Source organism: Caloenas nicobarica, chromosome 1, assembly GCF_036013445.1.
Source record: "Caloenas nicobarica isolate bCalNic1 chromosome 1, bCalNic1.hap1, whole genome shotgun sequence".
In the NCBI taxonomy this organism is placed as follows: domain Eukaryota; kingdom Metazoa; phylum Chordata; class Aves; order Columbiformes; family Columbidae; genus Caloenas; species Caloenas nicobarica.
In genome coordinates this window covers 15745057-15765396 of record NC_088245.1, presented here as the reverse complement: position 1 = coordinate 15765396, position 20340 = coordinate 15745057, and the positions used below count along the sequence as shown (strand labels likewise).

Sequence of the window (20340 nt, the reverse complement as noted above, 5' to 3'; positions counted from 1 at the left end):
TGTATGCGTGTGTTCGTGCACATTGTACTGCACTGCCAACATAATACTAAATGTTGTACTGTTTTTCTTTGCTCTCTACTCTCTTGATTGCCATCACTTAACGTTTATGGAGTATGTACGAATATTTTTTAGGATGCTAATTTATTGTGTAAAAGGATATTTTCTTGTAAGACACTACCTTGTGAGAAGCAGAATTGTGTCTCACTGTTGCTCTAACTGCCCATACATTTTTACATAGAAAAAACAGCCTGTTTGGTAAAAACTACTACCTCTGAGCCTTCATTTATAAAATAAGACACTAAACCAAAAAAGAACATAGGATCTTATGGACAGAGATTCTAAGGAGAACAGTTACAAATTGCTAAGTGTAGTTGACTGCAGCGACAGACATCTTGATTATAAAATACTGCTAATAAACTCATTAAATTCAGTCTCAAAAATAGTTATATTATTTTCCCTATTGTTTCTGTTGGATAGATGTTCTCAATATTATTCTCTGATGTGATTCCATTTTCTATTTTAAATCACTTCTGTAGTGAGTTGCTTTTTGTTTACTTTGAATGCATTCATTCCATTTGATAAAAATTGTGTCAGTCTTTTAAATTTCAGAAATGTTTAGCTTTAAGCTTTCTCAAATAGAATGAAAATATTAGGGGAAAAATATCTTATAAATGAAGTCTGTTGGTAGTAGCAAATTCTGCAATACTGATTCTCAGATTTTTATCCTGTGTGTATTAATGATAAGCAGTCAAATTTTTGTATGCAAGCCTGGAAGTATAATTATTTGTTTTCTTCCTGTTTTCCAACATTTTCTTTCCACATAATAATTTTTGTCCCAAGAGATGCTCCATTTTTTAATACATACTGTCTAAACCTAGAAACTAGCTGTGCATTAAAAATGCAATTCTCTTAGGATTAGTGGTAAACCAACGAAGGACTTTATATAGCCTCTCTGGGGCATATAAAACACAAACTGGTTTTGAGGAGAGAAAAATACTATATGTGAAACAAACAAAAAAGGTATTTTATTGTACATTTTCAGAGTTTTAATATATCTCTAATTCCTGCAATACAAAATGAATACATGAGCTAGAAGCCCTCTGTCAGTAGCTATGTTCACAATTTAAAGCAAATAAGAAATAGGCCACCTGCACAATCTTTGCTCTATTCTAATTTTAACTTTGGTACTATATTTGAAAGACACTTTGAGTGAATAGCGTAATGATGTGTTTTGGCTCTTCTCAAACTATTCCTTAACTTCAGAATGAATTGACAACTTTTGGCTAAAAACAGTTCTTTTGAAACATAGCTCGGGCTCTCTTGGAGCGCATAATTGTGTCCTTCTTGACCAGTAGCTGCAGAGTTAGTTTGCTAAACTATGACGTGGGAGCTCTGAGATTCATCTTTTGCCTGAAATTATTTGTGCCTATACTGCCTGTTTGTCAGGACAGTAAGTATCTGACCATTGGTTATTCAGGGCTGACAGTGTCTTGTTCACCTTTTGATGCCATTTTGATGCCATTCTGGTTTTTTGTTAGTTCATATATGAATGTTTACAAGAGTCTGACTGAAACTAGGTTGAGTGCTCTTACTGTAGTAGTAAGGTATTGATTTTATATTACTGACTTGCAACCTGATTTTATAATTGTGTAAGTATTCTATAAGAAGTAGAACTATTTCGACAGGAAAGACTGGTAAATGAGATGTCTCTTCTGCTTTCCTTCCATTCTCTTTCTTCCTTCCTTTCTTTTCATTCTGTTCCCCGTCCTCTTCCCATTTATACTTTATCATGTTCATTCTGTCCCCAAATTCCCTCCTTGCATTATACTACTCTTCATTTTCTGACATCCCATTAAACTCCCAGTCTTTATGGCTTACTTTCCCACCCCCGGTAGCACACCCACAAGATACTTAGAAATTTTACAGCACACCCAGTTGTCAAAAACCTGAATCTACAAGTCCCAGACCCATAATACTATGCTGGGAATGCTCATTAACTCCCACACTGTTTGGAAAAAGAAACTGGTAGAGTTAGTATGAGCTCTGCAAACCGTAAAAAATGCCTAATATTCCTTCACTTTCCACTAAACCTGGAATCTCCTCATTGGAGTTGAGGAAGGAGGTGGGATCTGGCTTTTTTTTTTTTCTTCAACTATGGTTCTCATCTTTACAGAAACCCTAGAAAGAGAGACATGAAAGTGCAGTTATAGTGTTGTGGCCTCTGAAATGTAAGGTGTGAGGAGAGTGCCTTGTTCATCAAATGGACACGTTGCAGGAGGTGGATGAACCAGCGAGTGAACCCTCAGCACAGCAGCTGCATCGTAGCTTCGCTGCGGCGGTGTCAGTGCACGTTCCCCACAGCCGAGGGGCAGATGAGCCCTCCCTCTTTCCTTGAGTCAAAAACGTCTGGCTAAGAGCACTGTGACCTGGGGAAGATGAAGGACAGTTGTGCTGGTCTTGCAGTCGCCCCTTGTCATCCAGCAGGAAGAGTGCGAGGGTGTGAGGTCTCAGCGCCGGAGTCACAGGGGGTGTCTCATGGGACATCCCTGTGGCCTCAGGTGCTTCTGTCCAGTCTGGGTGCCAGGGTTTCTGCCAGACCGTGTTCTTTACTGCTGGCAGAAGTCACTAAGAAAAATGACAAAAGACTGCATCCCTAATGTGTGTATGATCAACTGGTCGCCCCCTCCACTAATTGCCTGTGAATGCAAATAAAAAAGCAGTGTTCAGTATATGGATGACAGTGCTTAGTTTCCAAAGGCAATAATTTGAGGCTTTTCTCTTGCTAAATAGCACCCATGCCAGTGTTTATTGTTGCTCAATGGAATTATCATCAGATTTACTCTTAATCAAAGGTCTCTTAAATAATGGACTTGAACAGTTTTTTGATAGTTTTTGCTTTCCCATATTTTGGAAAAGCTGAACAATACAGAGAAACTTTCTGTTTTTTTCTGTTTGTTTGGTTGGGGTGGTTTTTGTTTGTTTTTGTATTTGTGTATGTGTTTCGTTTTGTTTGTTTGTGGTTTTTGTTTTCAGGCTTTGGAATTCATCACTGTGTTGCTTTGCACTCTTAATTCTGCTGTGAGGAAGATAAAGTTATTGTCAGCATTAGAAACAAATGCAGAAATGCAAGCTTAAATTCCGTACTAGTCAGTAGCAGGGGCATGACCTGCTTGCCTTTGCTTGTCCTTGGTTAGTATTTTTTTTTAAACATATATCACATTTAACTAACTTTTTCGCACTTAAATGACACTATTGTAACAGATACCACATGTTAAAATGGTGTTACTAGCTACACCATAGCTGAATATGGCTGTACAGGAGCTAACCTTGGAATTATTGCATCAATCACCGGTAACCCACCCCAGGTTAGATATTGCCAACACTGCTTCCAGTTATTTTTTTTATGTTCTTCTTATTCAGAGGATAGTGCCAAAGTAAGCTAAGCAAAACATTGCTAAGCAATCAAAGGAAATCAGTCCTCTCCTTTACCCTCTGTTCTGTTATGCAGCAATTATGCCAGTTAGTTAATGTTAAATTAAATGAATTAGCAGAATGAACTTACGGCTGAACTTGCCCAGTAAAATGATGCCTCATCGTGAATAACAAACCCTATAGTACAGTTAAAGATAATAATTATTTTTTAAAACTTCATTCTCTAGAATCCTACTCAAGTGGGAACTGCTCTTCAGGTTTTCCATAACCTTGGGACTTTGAAGGATACCATCGCTAATGTGGTGGATGGATACTGCACAGGCCTGGAGGAGAACATTAAAAATGCTTTGGATATCAAAGTGTTGACCCAACCATCTCAGACGGTTACAAGAGGTATGATACTTGTTTTACAGAGAATAACTGATTTTTTTTTGACAGAAGTGCAGTGTGTTCTCAAATGGAAGAAACTCTCACATCCAAGCCTGTTATAGGGATGTTTCCCCGCTTGCTTTAACCATTAGAAGACGGGAGCAGGCATGTCTCAGAAATCATCTAATACAAAGCTAAAATTGGATCTGTCGTTATTGGGCTCAGAAGTTTTCCTTTGTTCCCCACCCTTCCTCTTTATCCTGACTTGCCCAGAAAATTGACCTCATTAGCTTACAACTTTGCAGCATTTTCTTAACAGTTTCTCATGGAAAGATTAATCCAAATTCTGCTTTCTTTGTGTTGATGGGAGGATCATGGGTGGAAATTACTTGCAAGCAATGCAACAAATCTGAAACTACATTGTGGTGCTTTTGTCAGATGAAAATCTTTTCAAACCAGCATCTTTAATAAGAAGGAATGTTGCAGTATTAAACATTTAGTTCCCACATGTTAGCTCAGATACCGAAGAATCCTGATGAATTGGGTGGGCAGGCAAATTTGAACTTTGGCAATATGAACATTTAAAAGAAAAGCCTTTGGAACAAGCTGGAGGTCTAAACCATAATCACCAGCATAACAAAGAAATACAGCCCCTCTCAAGGAAAATGGTGGTTTAGAAGCTGCATGCCCTTCAGTTTAAATATCACTTTTTTTCAGCAGTTCGCCTATGCATTTAAGTCCTGAGCTGGTAATACCTGTATTTTTCACACCTACTGCCTTTGCCATATCACTTTACTGTTACATCCTGCAGCAGCGCTCATTGGCATAGACCTTGGTGTTCTGAGGAGGTCTGCTTTGGTAAAGTGGGTGACAATGATGAACATGGAAGTACCTCACTGAACTTCAGAGTTTAGTTGACACAACCAAGGCCATTCACAAAGCTCTGTTTTGAAGCTATTTTAGGCTGCTTTGATTTTTTTTTTTAATATATTTTTATTTCGGAGGGCGTAGAGGTCTATGTTTCTGCTGTTTTATTTTTCACCTGTGAAAGCTGCTGTGTGTTCTTAAAAAACATGTAGGTGGCCCTGGTAGAGCTGCTATGCCAACACCTGGGAACACAGCAGCTTTTCGAGCAGCCCTCTGGACAAACATGGAGAAACTCATGGATCAGATCTGTGCCGCTTGTGGACAGGTATTCATCAGCGATTTCCTCTTTGTCTAGTCATCCAATTTTGCATATAAGATATTAGGTGTCACTTTTTGTCTCAATAAATCCTTTCTTACAGGTGCAGCATTTGCAGAAAGTATTGACAAAGAAAAGAGACCCTGTGTCACATGTCTGCTTCATAGAGGAAATACTTAAGGTAAAGTTTTAATCTAGCTGAATATGTTTTAGTAATTCTGTTTAAGGAAAATGTGGTGAGGGAATGCTTTTGTTTACAATTTTACAGTTCCATAATAATTTTGTAATTAAATTAATGGGAAAGTGTTGAAAGTCAAACTAACGTTGCAAGCTATATTTATGGCCTGTGGGTTACATCTGTAGGGTATAAACATGTTATTTTTAAGTAATTTCTTTTGTTTTCTTTAAAGGAAGCTGATGAGGCACTACTGTCAGGTTTTATTACTGATCATTAATGTCATTCCATAAAATACCATGTGGTTTGGGTAATTAATTAAGTCTGTTAGTTTGCATAGGAAAATGTGTCTTCATTTAACACTTTCAGCCATCTCTTTCTCTGTTTCTTGGCCATTTCTTCCTTGAAAAATAATCATGGCTGTTCTTTTGAATACCTATTCATTTCCATTCAATTGCATTGTTTTCTATTCATATTTGGAATAATTTGATTAATGGCCTCCCTCAATGTTAGGACCAGAATTACTGAAGCTATCTCATCTGCCTTAGCAGATGAGAAGAAACAAAAACAAAAGATGTGTTTATGCTCTGCAGACATGTCCCTTTCCAAGTATATGGCTGCATTTTTAATTGACATGAATTTAATTTTTGAAATATGTTGGGGAAACTCTTCATATGCAAATGTGGTCTTCTCAATGGTGAAAGCAAATAATGAAGGTCAAATACAGCATTTAAGTTTATCTGTCTGTTAAGCCCATCTCCAAAAGATGTTACACAGGACGTCACTTTTCTATGAGGCCATTCAAGCTTCTCTTTCTCTGCCATGAAAAACAAAATAAAACACTGAGCACTAAACACCTCGAAGAGTTTATAAACTTTTAGAATATTTTCTTCATTAAAAAGTTTGATCTGGCAAAAAATATCTTTTCCTGCCTTGGTGGAGCCCTAGAGTAGATCAACATGTTTAAGGAGAAGCGAGAAACCTAGAGACAGAAGGAGGAACTCTGGGAGGCTCAGAAGAGTTAGGATGGAAAGGGAACTTAGATAAATGAGTGGCTCCCACCCTGCGCCCGTGCTTCTTGCTTTCACTCTTCCCTTCTGCAGAACAGCACTTGAGAAGGGGTAGGAGTTTTTCCAGTTGTTGCGGATGATAACAGAGGGAAGCCAAAGGAAAACTTTTATCATCCTGGAGAATAAATGAACAGGGAAAATGAATCTCAGTAGAAGCTAGGAGCAAAGTAAGGAAAAGTACATTAGAAAATCAAAAGGCTTTTGGGTTGTCATATGCTAAGCTTGTTCCATGGTATGTCTGATTACTCTTCCTTGCCTTTGACTTCATACTGCAGGATTGCATCTAAGTGGCAAATTGTATTTCCCAAATAAAATAGAACTATCTGTTTCTCCATAGTTATCTCTATTCCACTTAGTTTGCTCTTCAACAGGTGTTTTGGTGGAGTATAACACCAAACTGGACAGCTGTTGTTCTCAGTGAGGCAGCTGAGGAGCAGTGGCACATCCTTGTCTGATGCTCCCAGAACTCTGAGCATGATACGGTGCTGCCAATTGCACTGATGCTTTACCTTCTTCTTACCTGAGGTGGTTCAGCGTAGCAGTGTTTCGCTTGGCTCTTCTCACAGTTACACCCTGTGTTCTAGGGTCCCGTGAGAAAGGTACAGCCTGCAGATGGGTGAAGTCACACCAAACAGTAGAGCTGTTGTTTAGACAAAACCAGGCAAGTACTAGATGCTGCTGAAATTCGAGAGCGTACATACAGATGGCTGCATGGGAAAGTATGAATTGTTGTGTACATTAAAAATTGATACAAGTAAGAAATTGGTATTTTGCCATTTACTAATGAAGATTCCACCTCAAATTAATCCAAACTGAAACAACATGCTTTCCTCAGCAAGTGTTCTGGCGAGGGGGAAAAGTTGGATTTTCTTTATTGTATTCAATTTCATTAAAAAACTGAGCAAATGAACAGAACAAACTAAAGGTAACATTATACCTGTTCTCTAGGACAGCATACCCACGCCAGAAGATAGAAAAACGAATCATCCGCTCTACAGTCTGTGCACTAATTACTGTTACTGATGTCAACATTATTATTATAGTCGTCTTCTCCAGCAGCTGCAGTACCACTTCGCCTGTCCATCTGCTTCCTTGTTTTGATTACTGCAGTGCAAGTATCATCCTAGGAAGCATAAGAGAGGAGGAGACCCAGCCTTTTTAACTCACAAGTCCTTTAATAGCAAGGAAGCTACTTGCCTTTTTTTTAAAAAAAAAAAAAAAAATCATTCTCTTTTTTTCCACTGAAGATTTTTTGTGCCTTTCTCTTCACAGATAGCTCAGCCTGCATTTTTTCTAATTTTGTATTATGATCTCAAACATGTGCTTTCTGACCTTCTGATTGCCTGTTTCTGTAATAATACTTAATAGTGTTGTATCATGTCATATCCAAAAATGTAGTTTTAATGCCACTAATTAATTAATAAGAGGATTCACAAAAAATCTTTTTAAAAAAAAAACAAAAAACCCCCAGTCAAACAAAAAAATCTGAAAGATGCAGAAACTGAGGCGCAGAACTTGTAAAATTTATATATACTGGAGTTCCGCTGCAGGGCAATGATAACACCTGCGTCTTTTCTATGCTGTGGTTTCTGTTACAGAATTCACCTCCAAATTTTTCTAGCATTAGATGTGGCCAAGAGGTTAAGTGACATACCAAGGCTTACATGAGTATCATGGAGGTATCTGGAGATTAAATTTACATGGCACTTTTCCCCACTCCTTCCTTTTGCAGATCTAGGTTTTTGTGTTTTTCCTTTGCCACAATATGAAGTGAATGCAATTTTGAAAAGAAATCATGCATTCATAGCACATTGTAAAAACGCTTACATTTAATTCTCATAATGAACTATAGATTCCTTGTTAATATGTGAGTATTAAAATTACAGATTTAATTTCCAAAAAAGATCTACAAGATATTTAAAGGAGAGATACATTTATGTTAAGACTGAATGGACATTTTTCTGTTTTTATCTAAGAAAAAAGGCCTTTAATGACTAGATTTTAGTTGGGGAGCAAGCCTAAAAGAATTCAGAATACATTTAAGTTCTGATTTCTAGTTTTGGGGAAAACAAGCAGAGATTTGATTTTATAATTTTTTTAAAAGATGAGGTTATTGTTTTCATGATGTTGAGGGTGAGGTTTAAATAATGTAAAATTGATATTTTTGTTCACCTAGTGACTGATTATTTATATCACTTCTTTCAACTGCTTAATTCTCCTTCAGAGAGCTAATAGGTTACTCCAGTTTATTCTGCTTTGTTGCTTCTCTCTTTCCATGTGTAGTGACTAATCCTGCCTCAGCTGTTGTAATTCCTAAACTACAACTGACTTCAGTGTAAATCGCAGCAGAAGATATCATCCTGTGACAGCCAGCTTCCTAATTAGAGATAAAAATCCCTCTAAGCCCCTCGTAAAAGAGTTGAAAGCAATCTCTGATCTTGATCTATTTTGAGTCCTTCACTCCTACAGAGGCATCAGGGAACAGTTCTGCAAAGTGAGAAGCAGCTTTAAAAGCAGCGAATTGTTTTGTAGGGGGGTTTTGGGGTGGCCGATAGAAAGGGTGGACTGGGGTCTCTCCTCTGGGCAGAGCCACTTAGTGCCTGGGAAAGGGCAGATCTGCCCTTGTTCACCTGTGATCTGCTGGTGTCCCACTTGCCAGCAGCGAGGGTACACGGCAAACCCTGGCGTTTACGTAAGCCTCTGGGTAAAAAAGTGAGCTGAGGGTTGTAGGGAGTGTTATTATGTACTTGGCGGAGGGCTCTTAACATTGCTTCTCCTGATGAACGTGTGGTGAGTAAGCAGGCTATTTTCCCGAGTTGTCAACACTGGCAATATGAGGTGTTAACGGTACAGAAGGAAATGTCCTCATCATTACATAAGATTAAGAAAATAAATGGAAAGTGTAAGTGTTTATTGCCCCAAGTGCACTTACGTTTCACCTTCTTATTTCTCCTCCCCATCCAAACTTGTTTAAAAATGTTGCTGCTTTGAAATTATTCACGTCTAACATCACATATTCACATTCAGTTGACCCAATTAAAAAATAATCCCAAGTGGAAAAAAATGAAAAATAATCTAATTAGTGCCTTATGCGAGTTCTGAAAATAATCTGGTTTTCACCTAATATTTCAAGTGTATGATTTATTTTCCAGTAGCAGAATTGGATTACTTGCATATCATCTCTACTGTGGTTTCTGTTTATTACTTAAGCAATAACAAGGTATTTTGTGGAGATCTAATCACAGGTGAATGAGCAAGTTTTTGATCCCCAAAATACTGAAGATGCTCTTTCTTTCAAACCTACAAATTGTTGCTCTGAATTCAGTTGCAATATTTTTTAGGCCTCTCTTAAAAAAAACCCAAAAAGGTCTTACGAGTTAAAGGTTCTAATTCTAGTTTTGGATGGACCAGTGTGTCCAGACAGCCATGCTAAAAGTAATTTGGTTCTAATTTAAATAGGAAGGTCAGAGCTTGTGCAATGTTTTCCTAATGACACTTTGTTTTTCTAGAACTTTAATTCAATTTCTCTGGCAGAAATGTGCAGCCATAAATAAAAGGGATGGTGTGGAGGTTGTGTGGGTTAGAAGGTTGTAATGACCTTTCTTCTTTGTCACTTCTGGTTTGGTGGGTTTGTGCAAATTGCGGTTCAGTGATGATGGAAAATTAAGTCAGTTGGTTTTCAGTCAGCTTGCTACGCGATAAGAAATGCATTTACCAGAAGTGCCGCCTTTTATCATTGTTCTTGTCAGTCTTACCTGATTGATTGCACTGAGCGGACGTGGTAACGAACCACCGTTTCATCCTCGGATGAGGTGTGGAGTAGTCAAGGTGAAAAAAGCATAGTTCCAATTGCTGCTGTACATACTAAATCCGTTCTCTGGTAGAAGAAAACTGTCAGGTCCCTTGGGTAGTTACTGGCTTTTGGAAACACTAAGTTCATTTACTTGCAGTTGATGCATATCTTACAGGAATATGGGGGGATTAATTAATGTTTTAAGTAGTTTTGAAGATATAGGACACTGTTTAAGACCTAAATATTTTTGTTCCTTACAAATTAGGTTTTCTGAGGAATCATGTAAGAATTCTAATAGGGAAAATGCACAGTCTTAACTTTATTTTCTAGTTAAGAAGGTTGTATTTTTGGAAAAAAAAAAACCAAACAGTTTTTGTTTCTTTCGTAAGCTGCATAAATAGACCTTTTTAAAATGTTGCACTACTTCTGGAAATCTAGAAACTATTACACCTTGGGTATAAACTGATCAACTCAGTGTAATGAAATTCTATGCCCTGCAGTAAAACAAAAAAATCAAGGTCATTTTTAAAATCATGGTGTCATTTCTTGACATCTGTTCACCTGCAATGTATAATGTAGACAACATTAGAAATTTAAATGCGCTGTTCTTTTTAAAAATTTAATCTCAGCTACTTTGAGAAGATAGAAAAGGTTTATTGAAAACACGTTCAGAATTTCTCTGTTTCTTTACTGATTAGTTGCACTACTGAGGATGATGGCTTTTTGTTCCCAGTCTAACATTTGGCAGTTATGTTGCTATAGAAATAGTGCAAATAGATTTCCTTATTTCTGTCCCATAAGATCTTGCCATACAAAATTGTTAAATCATTGGCATTGTTGCTTTATTGGTGGAAAATATTTAGGCTGTCCTTTAAATGTCTTCTGTTTTTAGAGCAACCTTCTCGAGTCCCGTATTTCTTTCTGGTGGAGCCTTTGATTACAGATAGAAAACGCTGTATGTATTAGTATGCAAAGCCTGATTTCAGGAGCCTGCAGCAACTAGCTGCATGCTAATATTCACTATATTGTTTTACATTTCAAAGAGGCTTCACAATAAAGATGTTTTTCACATTCTACTCAAAGTATCAAAATTTCTACAGGGAAAAATAAGTTGGAAGTGATTGTCATGAAGTGAGAGCCAGTTTAGAATCACTGGGTCAGATTTGTTATTTGAATGTTAGAATAGCTATTTTAGACACACACAAATATGATAATTCACAGATGGGAAATTATACTCATTAAGTTCTAAATTTACAGTGTGGAGGAAATAGAGACATTTGTAAAAATAAATATATGTCTTTTCAGCATCTTCTTGCATTCTTGTCTAATACTGAATAAGGGGGTGCTTTCATTCTCATTCGTTGAATTCAAATTTAATGTTAGATACTAAATAGTTTTATTAAGAGCAAAGCTTAAGAGATTTCAGTTCAGTAATAGCAAAGTCAATTAGTAATTTGGTATGTTTTGTAAAAATGAGGGAAGCTGTTCTGGTTTTATGTTTGAGGAGACTTTAACTCAGTTTTCCAAGCTGCAGCATTAGTATTATTGTAGAGTAACAGTGACTACAGATCTTCAAATATCTTTGCCCTTATGGTACTGGTACTCAGCCAACTATTGTTTGGTGGTTTATTAACTTACTAGTAGCTATTAGTGAAAGTGGGTTATACTTTTTGAACTGTGAAATCAAGTCACTTTCATGTGAGTAAACAGGGAAGGGTTTTAGCATGTGGATTCTGTCAGCCTGTAGATTTTTCATCAAAGATAATCTTGTAATCCTGTAAACAGGCAACATTAATCTACATTTTGAATCTATGCAGTTGAGTAATAATGTTGTTTCATGCTATTAACAAGTCTGCATACATGCTATAATACAATGCACTAAAGATATAAAGACTACTGACAAAAAAAGAGTAATATCCAAGTGTGTTTTTTCCCCCCTGTTCATTCCATCCCAACAAAAGAATACTTAGTCCTTTCCTTGCCACCAGTCATTACGTAGAAGATGATTGTATCTGCAGTCTCTCTCAGTTGCGCTGTGTGCTAAAACAGCCCTGGTTTTGGAGTTCTGAAACTCAGTTTTTTATGAACACAAGGTTGCTCACGAATGGTCCAGCTGAATGGCCAGGCCCTGGGGGTGGTGATCAGTGCCTCTGAGGGCCAAGAACTGGTGATGTACCCCAGGGATCAAAACAGGGTCCAGTCCTGTTTAACACTTTCAGTAATGGTATAGATGATGGGGCAGAGTGTGTCGTCAGCAAGTGTGTGGGTGACATAAAAAGGGGAGGAGTGCCCAGAGGGTTGTGCTGCCATCCAGAAGGACCTCAGCAGCCTGGAGAAATGGTCTGACAGGAACCTCATGAACTTCAACAAGGAGAAGTGCGAAGTCCTGCACTTGGGGAGGAACAACCCCAGGCACCAGTACCTGCTGGGAGCCACCCAGCTGGAAAGCAGCTTGGCAGAAAAAGACCTGTGGGTCCTGTTGGCCACCAAGTTGAACATAAACCAGCAATGTGCTCTTGAGGCAAAGAAGACAAATAGTGTCCTGGGCTGCGTTGAGCAAAGTGTTGCCAGCAGACTGAAGAGGTAATTCTTCCCTTTATACACCACTGGTGAGATCACACATGGAGTACTGTGTTGAGTTCTGCGCTCCCCAGTACAGGAGAGATGTGGACACACTGGAGAGAGTCCAAGAAAGGGCCACAAAGATGAAAAGACTGGAGTGTCTTTCCTCTGGGGAAGACCTGAGAGAGCTGGGACTGTTCAGCCTGGAGAGAAGGTGGCTCAGGAGGATCTCATCAATATACATAAATACCTGAAGGGAGGGTGCAGAGAAGCTGGAGCCCGGCTCTTCTCAGCAGTGCCCAGCGACAGGACCAGAGGCCATGGGCACAAACTGAAACACGAGGTTCCCTCTGAACACCAGGAAACACTATTTCAGTGTGAGGGTGACCGAGCACTGGCACAGGTTGCCCAGGGAGGTTGTGGGGTCTCCATCCTTGGAGGTGTACAAAAGCCACCTGGACACAGTTCTGGGCAGCCTGGTCTAGGTGACTCTGCTTGAACAGGGGGTTGGACCAGGTGACCTCCAGAGTTCCCTTCCAACCTCAGCTTGCAGCTTAAAATCTCTGCCTAAAAGGCCAGTCAGCTGCTTTGAATTTGTCATCTGTGAAATGTAGATCTTTTCTGTCCTAGACTAGCAAAAGTGTTAAACTTGGCCATTAGAATATTGCATTTTCACACTTACTATGCTTGTATTATTGGAAAAAGACTCAATTTTATTAGTTTACAACAGAAACATTTACTTAAGAGAACCTTATCTTAACATACAGTTTGCTAGTTTGTGTTCACCTGGAATGAACAAGCCTGTGTTCGACTTTGCTTTTTTGAGCTGGGACAGAGACCAGGATGGACTGGCACTGTCCACATGTCTCCTGACACTGTCATTATGCAGTATTATCACACATTCTTAAATGTTCTATCTAAAAACCCCTCTATTGTGGGGAAGTTGCACAATACTACTGTCTCTGCAAAGTATTGACAGTAGTAACTTTTTAGTAACAGCTGAAACTATTTACAGAAGGCGAACACATTTTTTGCTGATTGTTGATTGTGGCCCTGATTCAGCAAAGCACTTAAGCACATTCTTAATTCCACATAAATAAGGTATACCATGGAAGTCAAACAGACTGCCTGCATCTATTATTCTAATAAGGGCAAACTTTGTTGAATTATAGCTTGCACTAATGATCTTTGTCCAGGTCATGTACTCAATAAAGTGCGCCCTACTGTTGAGAAAATTCATTGCCATTTGTCGTCTAGTCTGCCAGACATGTTTTGCCTGATTTATGTGTGTAATTTCCATGAACTGGTAATTCCTGTGTGAATAGTATGTGTGACTGAGTACCCAATTTTTAAATAGTATGAAAAAGGGTAAAATTATAATGGATGGGCCAGACTGGAATCTGATTGTTGTGTTTTTCTCTTTTACTCTACACAGATGTAAATGGATCCCCGAGGAAAAACATTTTCAAAAGTAGCTAGGTTCTTGTAGTCCGTATGTGTTTCAAAAGCATCTTTCTGTTCCCCTGGTTCTGGCCAGCTGTCCGGCAAGTCAGAACAGCAGAAGGTTGCCCCAGTTCATGTTACTGGGCAGTTGTTCAGTTTGTTTCTGACAGCGGAGGATGGAGAAGGGGAAGGCAGACCTGGGCTGTCTTGCGCTGCCCGGGGGGTTGCATAGGGGCTACCGAATCATCTGAGTCTCAGTTCTGGGGAATAAAGTTGTCAGTGGCTGCAGGAACAGCAGCAACAATATTTTTCATTCCCAGTTTGAGTTGGTAGATGAGTAGTTTATGTGAGTGTAGTTTAGGTTTAGGAGCATTTTCACAGCAGATTTTTGTGGAAAATATACCCAGTTCTGTGGCTGATCTTAACCTCCCAACCATTTTGTAGTGGTGCAAAGTATGATTTATGTGCAGATTTCCTCTGCTGTGAGATCAAAAGAAAGCTGTGAACAGATAATACCATCGCTTCAAAAATGCTGAGTTAAATGGATCTGCTTTTGGGAGAAAATCCTATTTTCCCGTTATAGTCCTACAGTTGCTTGCAATTAATGTTCATAAATTTAATTCAGTTATATTATATATTGGGGAAAACATGTATATGTCAACCTAAATATTGCCTGTCCAGAGTTTTAGATACCATCAATTACAGTTAAGGTTCTTTTGCTGAAGAAAGAACGTATTGCATGAAAAGAGGAAACAGTGTTCTATTATATGCTAATATATATGCTCTCCTTTTGAGAGACCTTAAATGATGTACGGATGTTTTCTGTAGGATTTCTATATATGTAATATGCTACTGAAACAGTTTTGCCTCAGATAACAGTACCAGACCTCTTAACTCCGAAAGGTTTATGTGGTCTCTGAGTTATTAAACACATACACTGGTGGGGGGCAAATATGACAGAATGGTGACCTTTTTCCAGTGTTGTTGGTTATGGAATAGGAAGCTGTTGGGAAATGATTGCCACAGAGCTGAAAAGATAATCGGATGCAGTTCATTACTCATCTTGTCAGCTGCTCCTGCTACAAGGGATTGTATCACAAGATGTTAATCTGCTTGTGACTAGATTTCAAAGCAAGCATTTTTATTTTGGAGGGGGTGTAATTTCACATCTTTCAATGTTATTTCATTTTCAGAAGCAAGAGAAATGGAAAATTCCCAATTTAAAGTCTCAGAATATTAATTGATAAAAATATTAGTACATCCTCGTGAGTTCTGTTACGAAAATATGATGATACTCTGCAATAAGCTTGTTAGTTGCAGAAGTTGTTCTTTTTAAGCTAATGATGATGAGGTTGTGTATTCCTTGAATAGTGAATGTTAGTTAGTCTGCCAGCACACTTCAGTGGGTACTGCAGGACAACAAATAGAGGCACAAGACAGATTTGCGCCAAAAAGAATCCCTTCTACGCATTGAATCACTAATGTGGATGTACCCAATACGTTTTCTACCAGTGAGGATATTGGGTGGAAATGTAGGGGAGGACCAGATTCGTTGCTTACACTCCACGGATGGGGAGATGACAAGAATGCAATTTTAGCTAGATGACATTTTCTGAAAGTGAAAGGCCCAAAAGAGCAGTTACTCTCTGATACTGTGGGGTGTTGCTCACGGTGCTATATGAAGCATAGGGGAAGGCTGATAAACTTTCCATTACGATAAGATGAACCAGTTTTGCTGTGTACATTTCAGGCAAGCAGTGCCACCCTTTCCTCTTCCACTTTCATCCTGCCTGTCATCTGAAGTGCTTGAAGAAGTTGTCCAGTACAAGGAGAGGGATATTCCTTTAATTTCCTGCTATGCTGGAGAAAAACACTCCTTTTGCTACCCTTTTTTGGTGTCATTTTCTACTATTGATTATTGTCAATGGAATTGCACACTGTGTTTTAAATAGTTAAATTATAATTTCCATTGTGATCTACAGGCACAGATGTAATTTCTGTTAGAATACGTGATTTAAAAAATAAGCAGTGAGATACTTAAAAGTACTTAAAAAATAATATATTGAGGTAATGTGTAAGGAAAGAAATTACAGGTTTAATCAAAATAAATAAATGGTTTCTGGATGCTCATGGCTGCATATGGCGCTTTTTACTCCAGCAGGGTTATCTAATGCTAGTGCTTTGCTGTATTCCAATTTTGGTAGCTACAGTCCACCCACTTAAATACCCCCTGGTGTATGCGTAGGCAACAACATTCTCTAGTTCCTGCCACAAACTCTTACGTGGTCTTTTGTATGCTGTTAATCAGCAGCTATATTTCACCTCCAGAGTGAGTGCATCTCAGCACTGGACAAAGTGGAACATCGTATCTTATATTGTAGAAGCAACCGGTAATGACTCTGTAGATAGTGTTTTTAGTTGATCCAAAACTGGGACATTTATCATTTTTTCCCTAAACATTTATGACTGAGTAGTCAATCAGTATGAAATGTTATTTGGATTTTCCATGTAGCTTTTCCCCTCTGTTTCTCCTCATCCATGACACAGCAGTTACCCGAGATGTGAGGGCCTTCTTCACTACAAAGTTCTCATACAGTTAACGAACCGTTTGTCCAGATCAGAAAACACAAGCTAATGAGCAGAGGCTTAATTGCTACAGCTGCAGCTAATATGCAAGTGTTTACATGAGTACATATGTATATATGTCTGAATTTATACTATGTATATATATAGAAGTTAGAGATTTTCACAAAAAGCTTTAATGTCATCACGTGTTTTCAAGACCCTTTAATCATTGCACTTTCTGCTGAGACTGTGACAGAGGTGTAGTTGGTGATTACAGTAATGAAAAGAAGTTGTTTGAAAGTGCTCTGTAAGTATTTTTTCCACGTCCATTAGATTATTTAGAAATTGAATTGAGTTGCCATGCTGAATAGGCAAATATTGTTCCAGGTTGGGATGGAGAATATGAAAGTTAATTAATTTACTCCATAGTTAATTTGAAAGGCCATTTGTTTTATAGTAATTTTCATGTTTTAGATGTGAAACTGTGAAATTAAGAACTGAGTAATTTCATGTTTATGCTGTAGTAATGCCTCTACAAAAAAAACCAAAGATATTTTATGCAGTACACCTTCTGAATCATTGTCTAATATTATCATTTTAGTTTGCCCATTTATGAAAATCAAGCACAATTTAACAGAAAATACAAACATAACTATAAAATAAGTTACATCAGTTTCTAAATCCATCAATGTCAAAAATGAGCAGCCAAAAATGAGATTCCATCATCTCCGTTTATTTTAGAATTCTATTTCAATTTTCATAGATTTTACAAGCATGAGTCCAACAGCATAAAAGATGTTCTCTCACAATTCTTAACGCATAACACATAAATTTTGTATTTCTTTGAATATCTTTAGAGATAATGGGTAGGGCTGGATGAATTAATCATCTAATCTCAGAATTTGTTAAAGTATTGTATTTGATTTTATTTTTTTAGATGCCACCGTGTACTTTTGGCCAATTTTCAGATTTTAGATTAATTCTTTAAGATGGTAGTTTTGGAACTGAGACTTGAACTTGCAGTCTTTCAATGACCAGCTCTTCAAGTGAGACGTAGTGGTGCCCCGTTAATGGATGACATTCCAAACACCTTCATTGCTTTGTATGTTATTGCCATTGTGAGTGAATACAGTGCATTCTTTCTTCCTCTGTCATCTGAAGTAGTAATTAATTTTGGAGTAGCTGGACTCTTATATTTGACAGCTAATGTCCTTTCTGTGGTGCTGGGCAGTGCAGAAGTTGAACTGACACTTTAAAAGGGCTTGTCTCATTAACAAGAACTAGCGTTGTTTGGTTGTGGGGTTTGGGTTTTGTTTGGTTTGGTTTGGGTTTTTCTTTGTTCATTTGTTGTTGGTTGGTTGTTTTTTTGTCATAGTGAAGGCACTGGCAATGCCAAAAGAAAAGCTGAGAAAATGCACCCCTCTTTGACAGTGATTTCCATGCTGAGCCCTTTGCTTAAACCCATCTTTAGCTGTGGATGTTGTGCTTTGATTTAAAGCCTTGGATGCTTCGGTGGGAGTTCGGATGGAAACAGCCAAGTGGCAGCGTAAGATCCTCAGAATCGCTGACATTTGTCATCGCTGCTGGCTGTTTCAGTTTTCCATTCTGAGCACTTTTTGCTGATTATCATTACTATAGTGATTTGGTCAAACTGGTTAATTTATACAGTGGAGTCAATCCGTTACCCTGTGTACCATGCAATGAAAAAAACTGTTCTGTCCGAGCGAGCATCCCCTTGCCATGAAAACACTGGACAGCCTTGCAGGTATCCAGCTGGTAGGCAGGACAGGGTACCCATCACCATCTCTTGCAGCTTCTTTTATCTCAAACGCACAGAGAGGAAGAACGCAAAACACAGAAAACAAAATCATGCTTTAGTGCTTGAGCATAAGTGTTGAGGAGAGTAAGGAAACAGCCTTCTGCTTCTTGTGCATCCGTTTCGCAAGAATGCGCCTCCTTGTTTCCACTCCTGACAGCAAACACTGTTGACACAAGGTGGTGGAGAGTCAACTGTGAGGTTCACTGTATTTTCGTGTCTTTTACTTTTTTCGAAACGGGAAACCGTCCTCTATGGAGCAGAGCAGCGTGCACTGGTTTTGGTCCCTGGTCAGTGTTTGCAAGTGTGTTGCGATGGCATCACAGCCATTGCTGTGATGGATCAGCACGAGAACCCCTATGGAATGAGAAGGTCCCTGCAATGCAAAGAGATTTTCTGATGTGTCTCCTGAGGTGCACAGCTTTGGTCTACACTCATGCCCACAGAGAGCTGGGAGCATTTCTCTCAGACTTAACAGAAAATACTCTATTTGAGACAAGACTGAAGCTTTTATTTTTGTTTTCTCCAATATTTTTTCTAGCTTTAAACCTGAGGAAAACTTCTCAGACTTCATTTACTTAGTTTTTGTTCTCAATGATGCTAGAACATCTTTGAGTGGAAGCATTTGCATTGTTTAAAATTCTTTGAAAAGAGTACGTTTTGAAACCTGTCTTTCTTTTGTTCCTTGCTATCAGGATGGCCAGTCTGACATTTTGTACAAATTTTGGACTGCAGTAACGCAGACACTTTCATCTCAGTTTCAGTCAGCAACAGACTGTAAGTATTCAGTATAAATGATTCGTAGTGTGTTCTACAGCTATTTTAGGTCTCATTTCAGTAAGCTCTTCGCTCATTGTCTCCTCACTAGAACTACAGCAGAGCTTCACTCAGTGTGGGGTCTCTGAATTTAGAACTTCTTGGTTTAGTAACCAAACAGGGTGATCCTCAACTGTGGTTGAATTTTCAGAAAGAAATATTTTCTACTTCATTAAGTAGTCATTGTCTAATAACAAAAATGTATTTTTGCAAACTGCATGTGGAGGTAAAAATGTTTGGAATGGCACATTATACTTTCCACGGTGAAGTGGGTTTGCCAAATTAAAAAATAGTAATTTGATTTTAAAGAACAGTTCTTACAGTCTTATTGAACACTGATTAGTTGCAAAAATCTGATTTTAGCCGTTTTTTGATACCTTTATAAATAGAAGTTGAGTTTCTTCAAAATTATGTCTTGTCTAAATATAAATTGCTGGTGTTCTGACTATACACAATATTCTTTACATATGTAATATGTAAATAGCAGATACAATCAAGGAATATTAAATAAAAATAATGTATAAACATACGACAGTACTATTACCAGTACATGCTAATGCAACATGCAGTTGGATCATAGGTGAGTTTGGTGCTTTCATAAATATATCTTTGATGTTGTATACAGTGTATAAAGTCTATTTTTTATTCATACAGGTAAAGGGTATAAGATTTGCATTTATCTTTGTGATCTCAGCTGTTGCATTGGCCCTTAAAAATTTGATCCTTCCAGGCTTTATAGCAGCAGTATAATTTTAAGGAACTAGCTGGCTGATTCATGTTCAGCAGTTGCTAAGTAACTAGGTGATCCCAAAAGAAAATGTATTCATCTTGTATTAAAACATATTAATTTTACCGTTTGCCTTACGGATTACTTTAACAGCTCTATGAACATACCCGGAATCTCATCTGTTCAAACTGAACATGTGCTACCTGTTTTCAGCACTTAGTTTTAAGATTGTAAAATTGTGACATCAGTTAATGGGATCAATCAACATTTCAGAAGTAAGGGAACTCTCGCATTTTGTCAGCAGTACTTTGTCTGACAGCTATTCCATAATATTTTATTACTTATGATTTTTCATCTTGTTTTCTCTATGAGCATTTAGAGGGAGCAGT

At 38.1% G+C, this 20340-nt stretch overlaps 1 protein-coding gene across 1 annotated transcript in view; it reads left to right on the top strand.

Annotated features, from left to right (window-relative positions):
• Nucleotides 1-20340, top strand: part of COG5 (component of oligomeric golgi complex 5) — a 186545-nt gene that overhangs the window by 120054 nt on the left and 46151 nt on the right. Inside the window, exons 8-11 of the mRNA XM_065658674.1 lie at nucleotides 3660-3825; nucleotides 4881-4993; nucleotides 5088-5165; nucleotides 19104-19185. Of these exons, the coding sequence (XP_065514746.1) occupies nucleotides 3660-3825; nucleotides 4881-4993; nucleotides 5088-5165; nucleotides 19104-19185 (439 nt within the window). The remainder of the gene's footprint in view (nucleotides 1-3659; nucleotides 3826-4880; nucleotides 4994-5087; nucleotides 5166-19103; nucleotides 19186-20340) is intronic.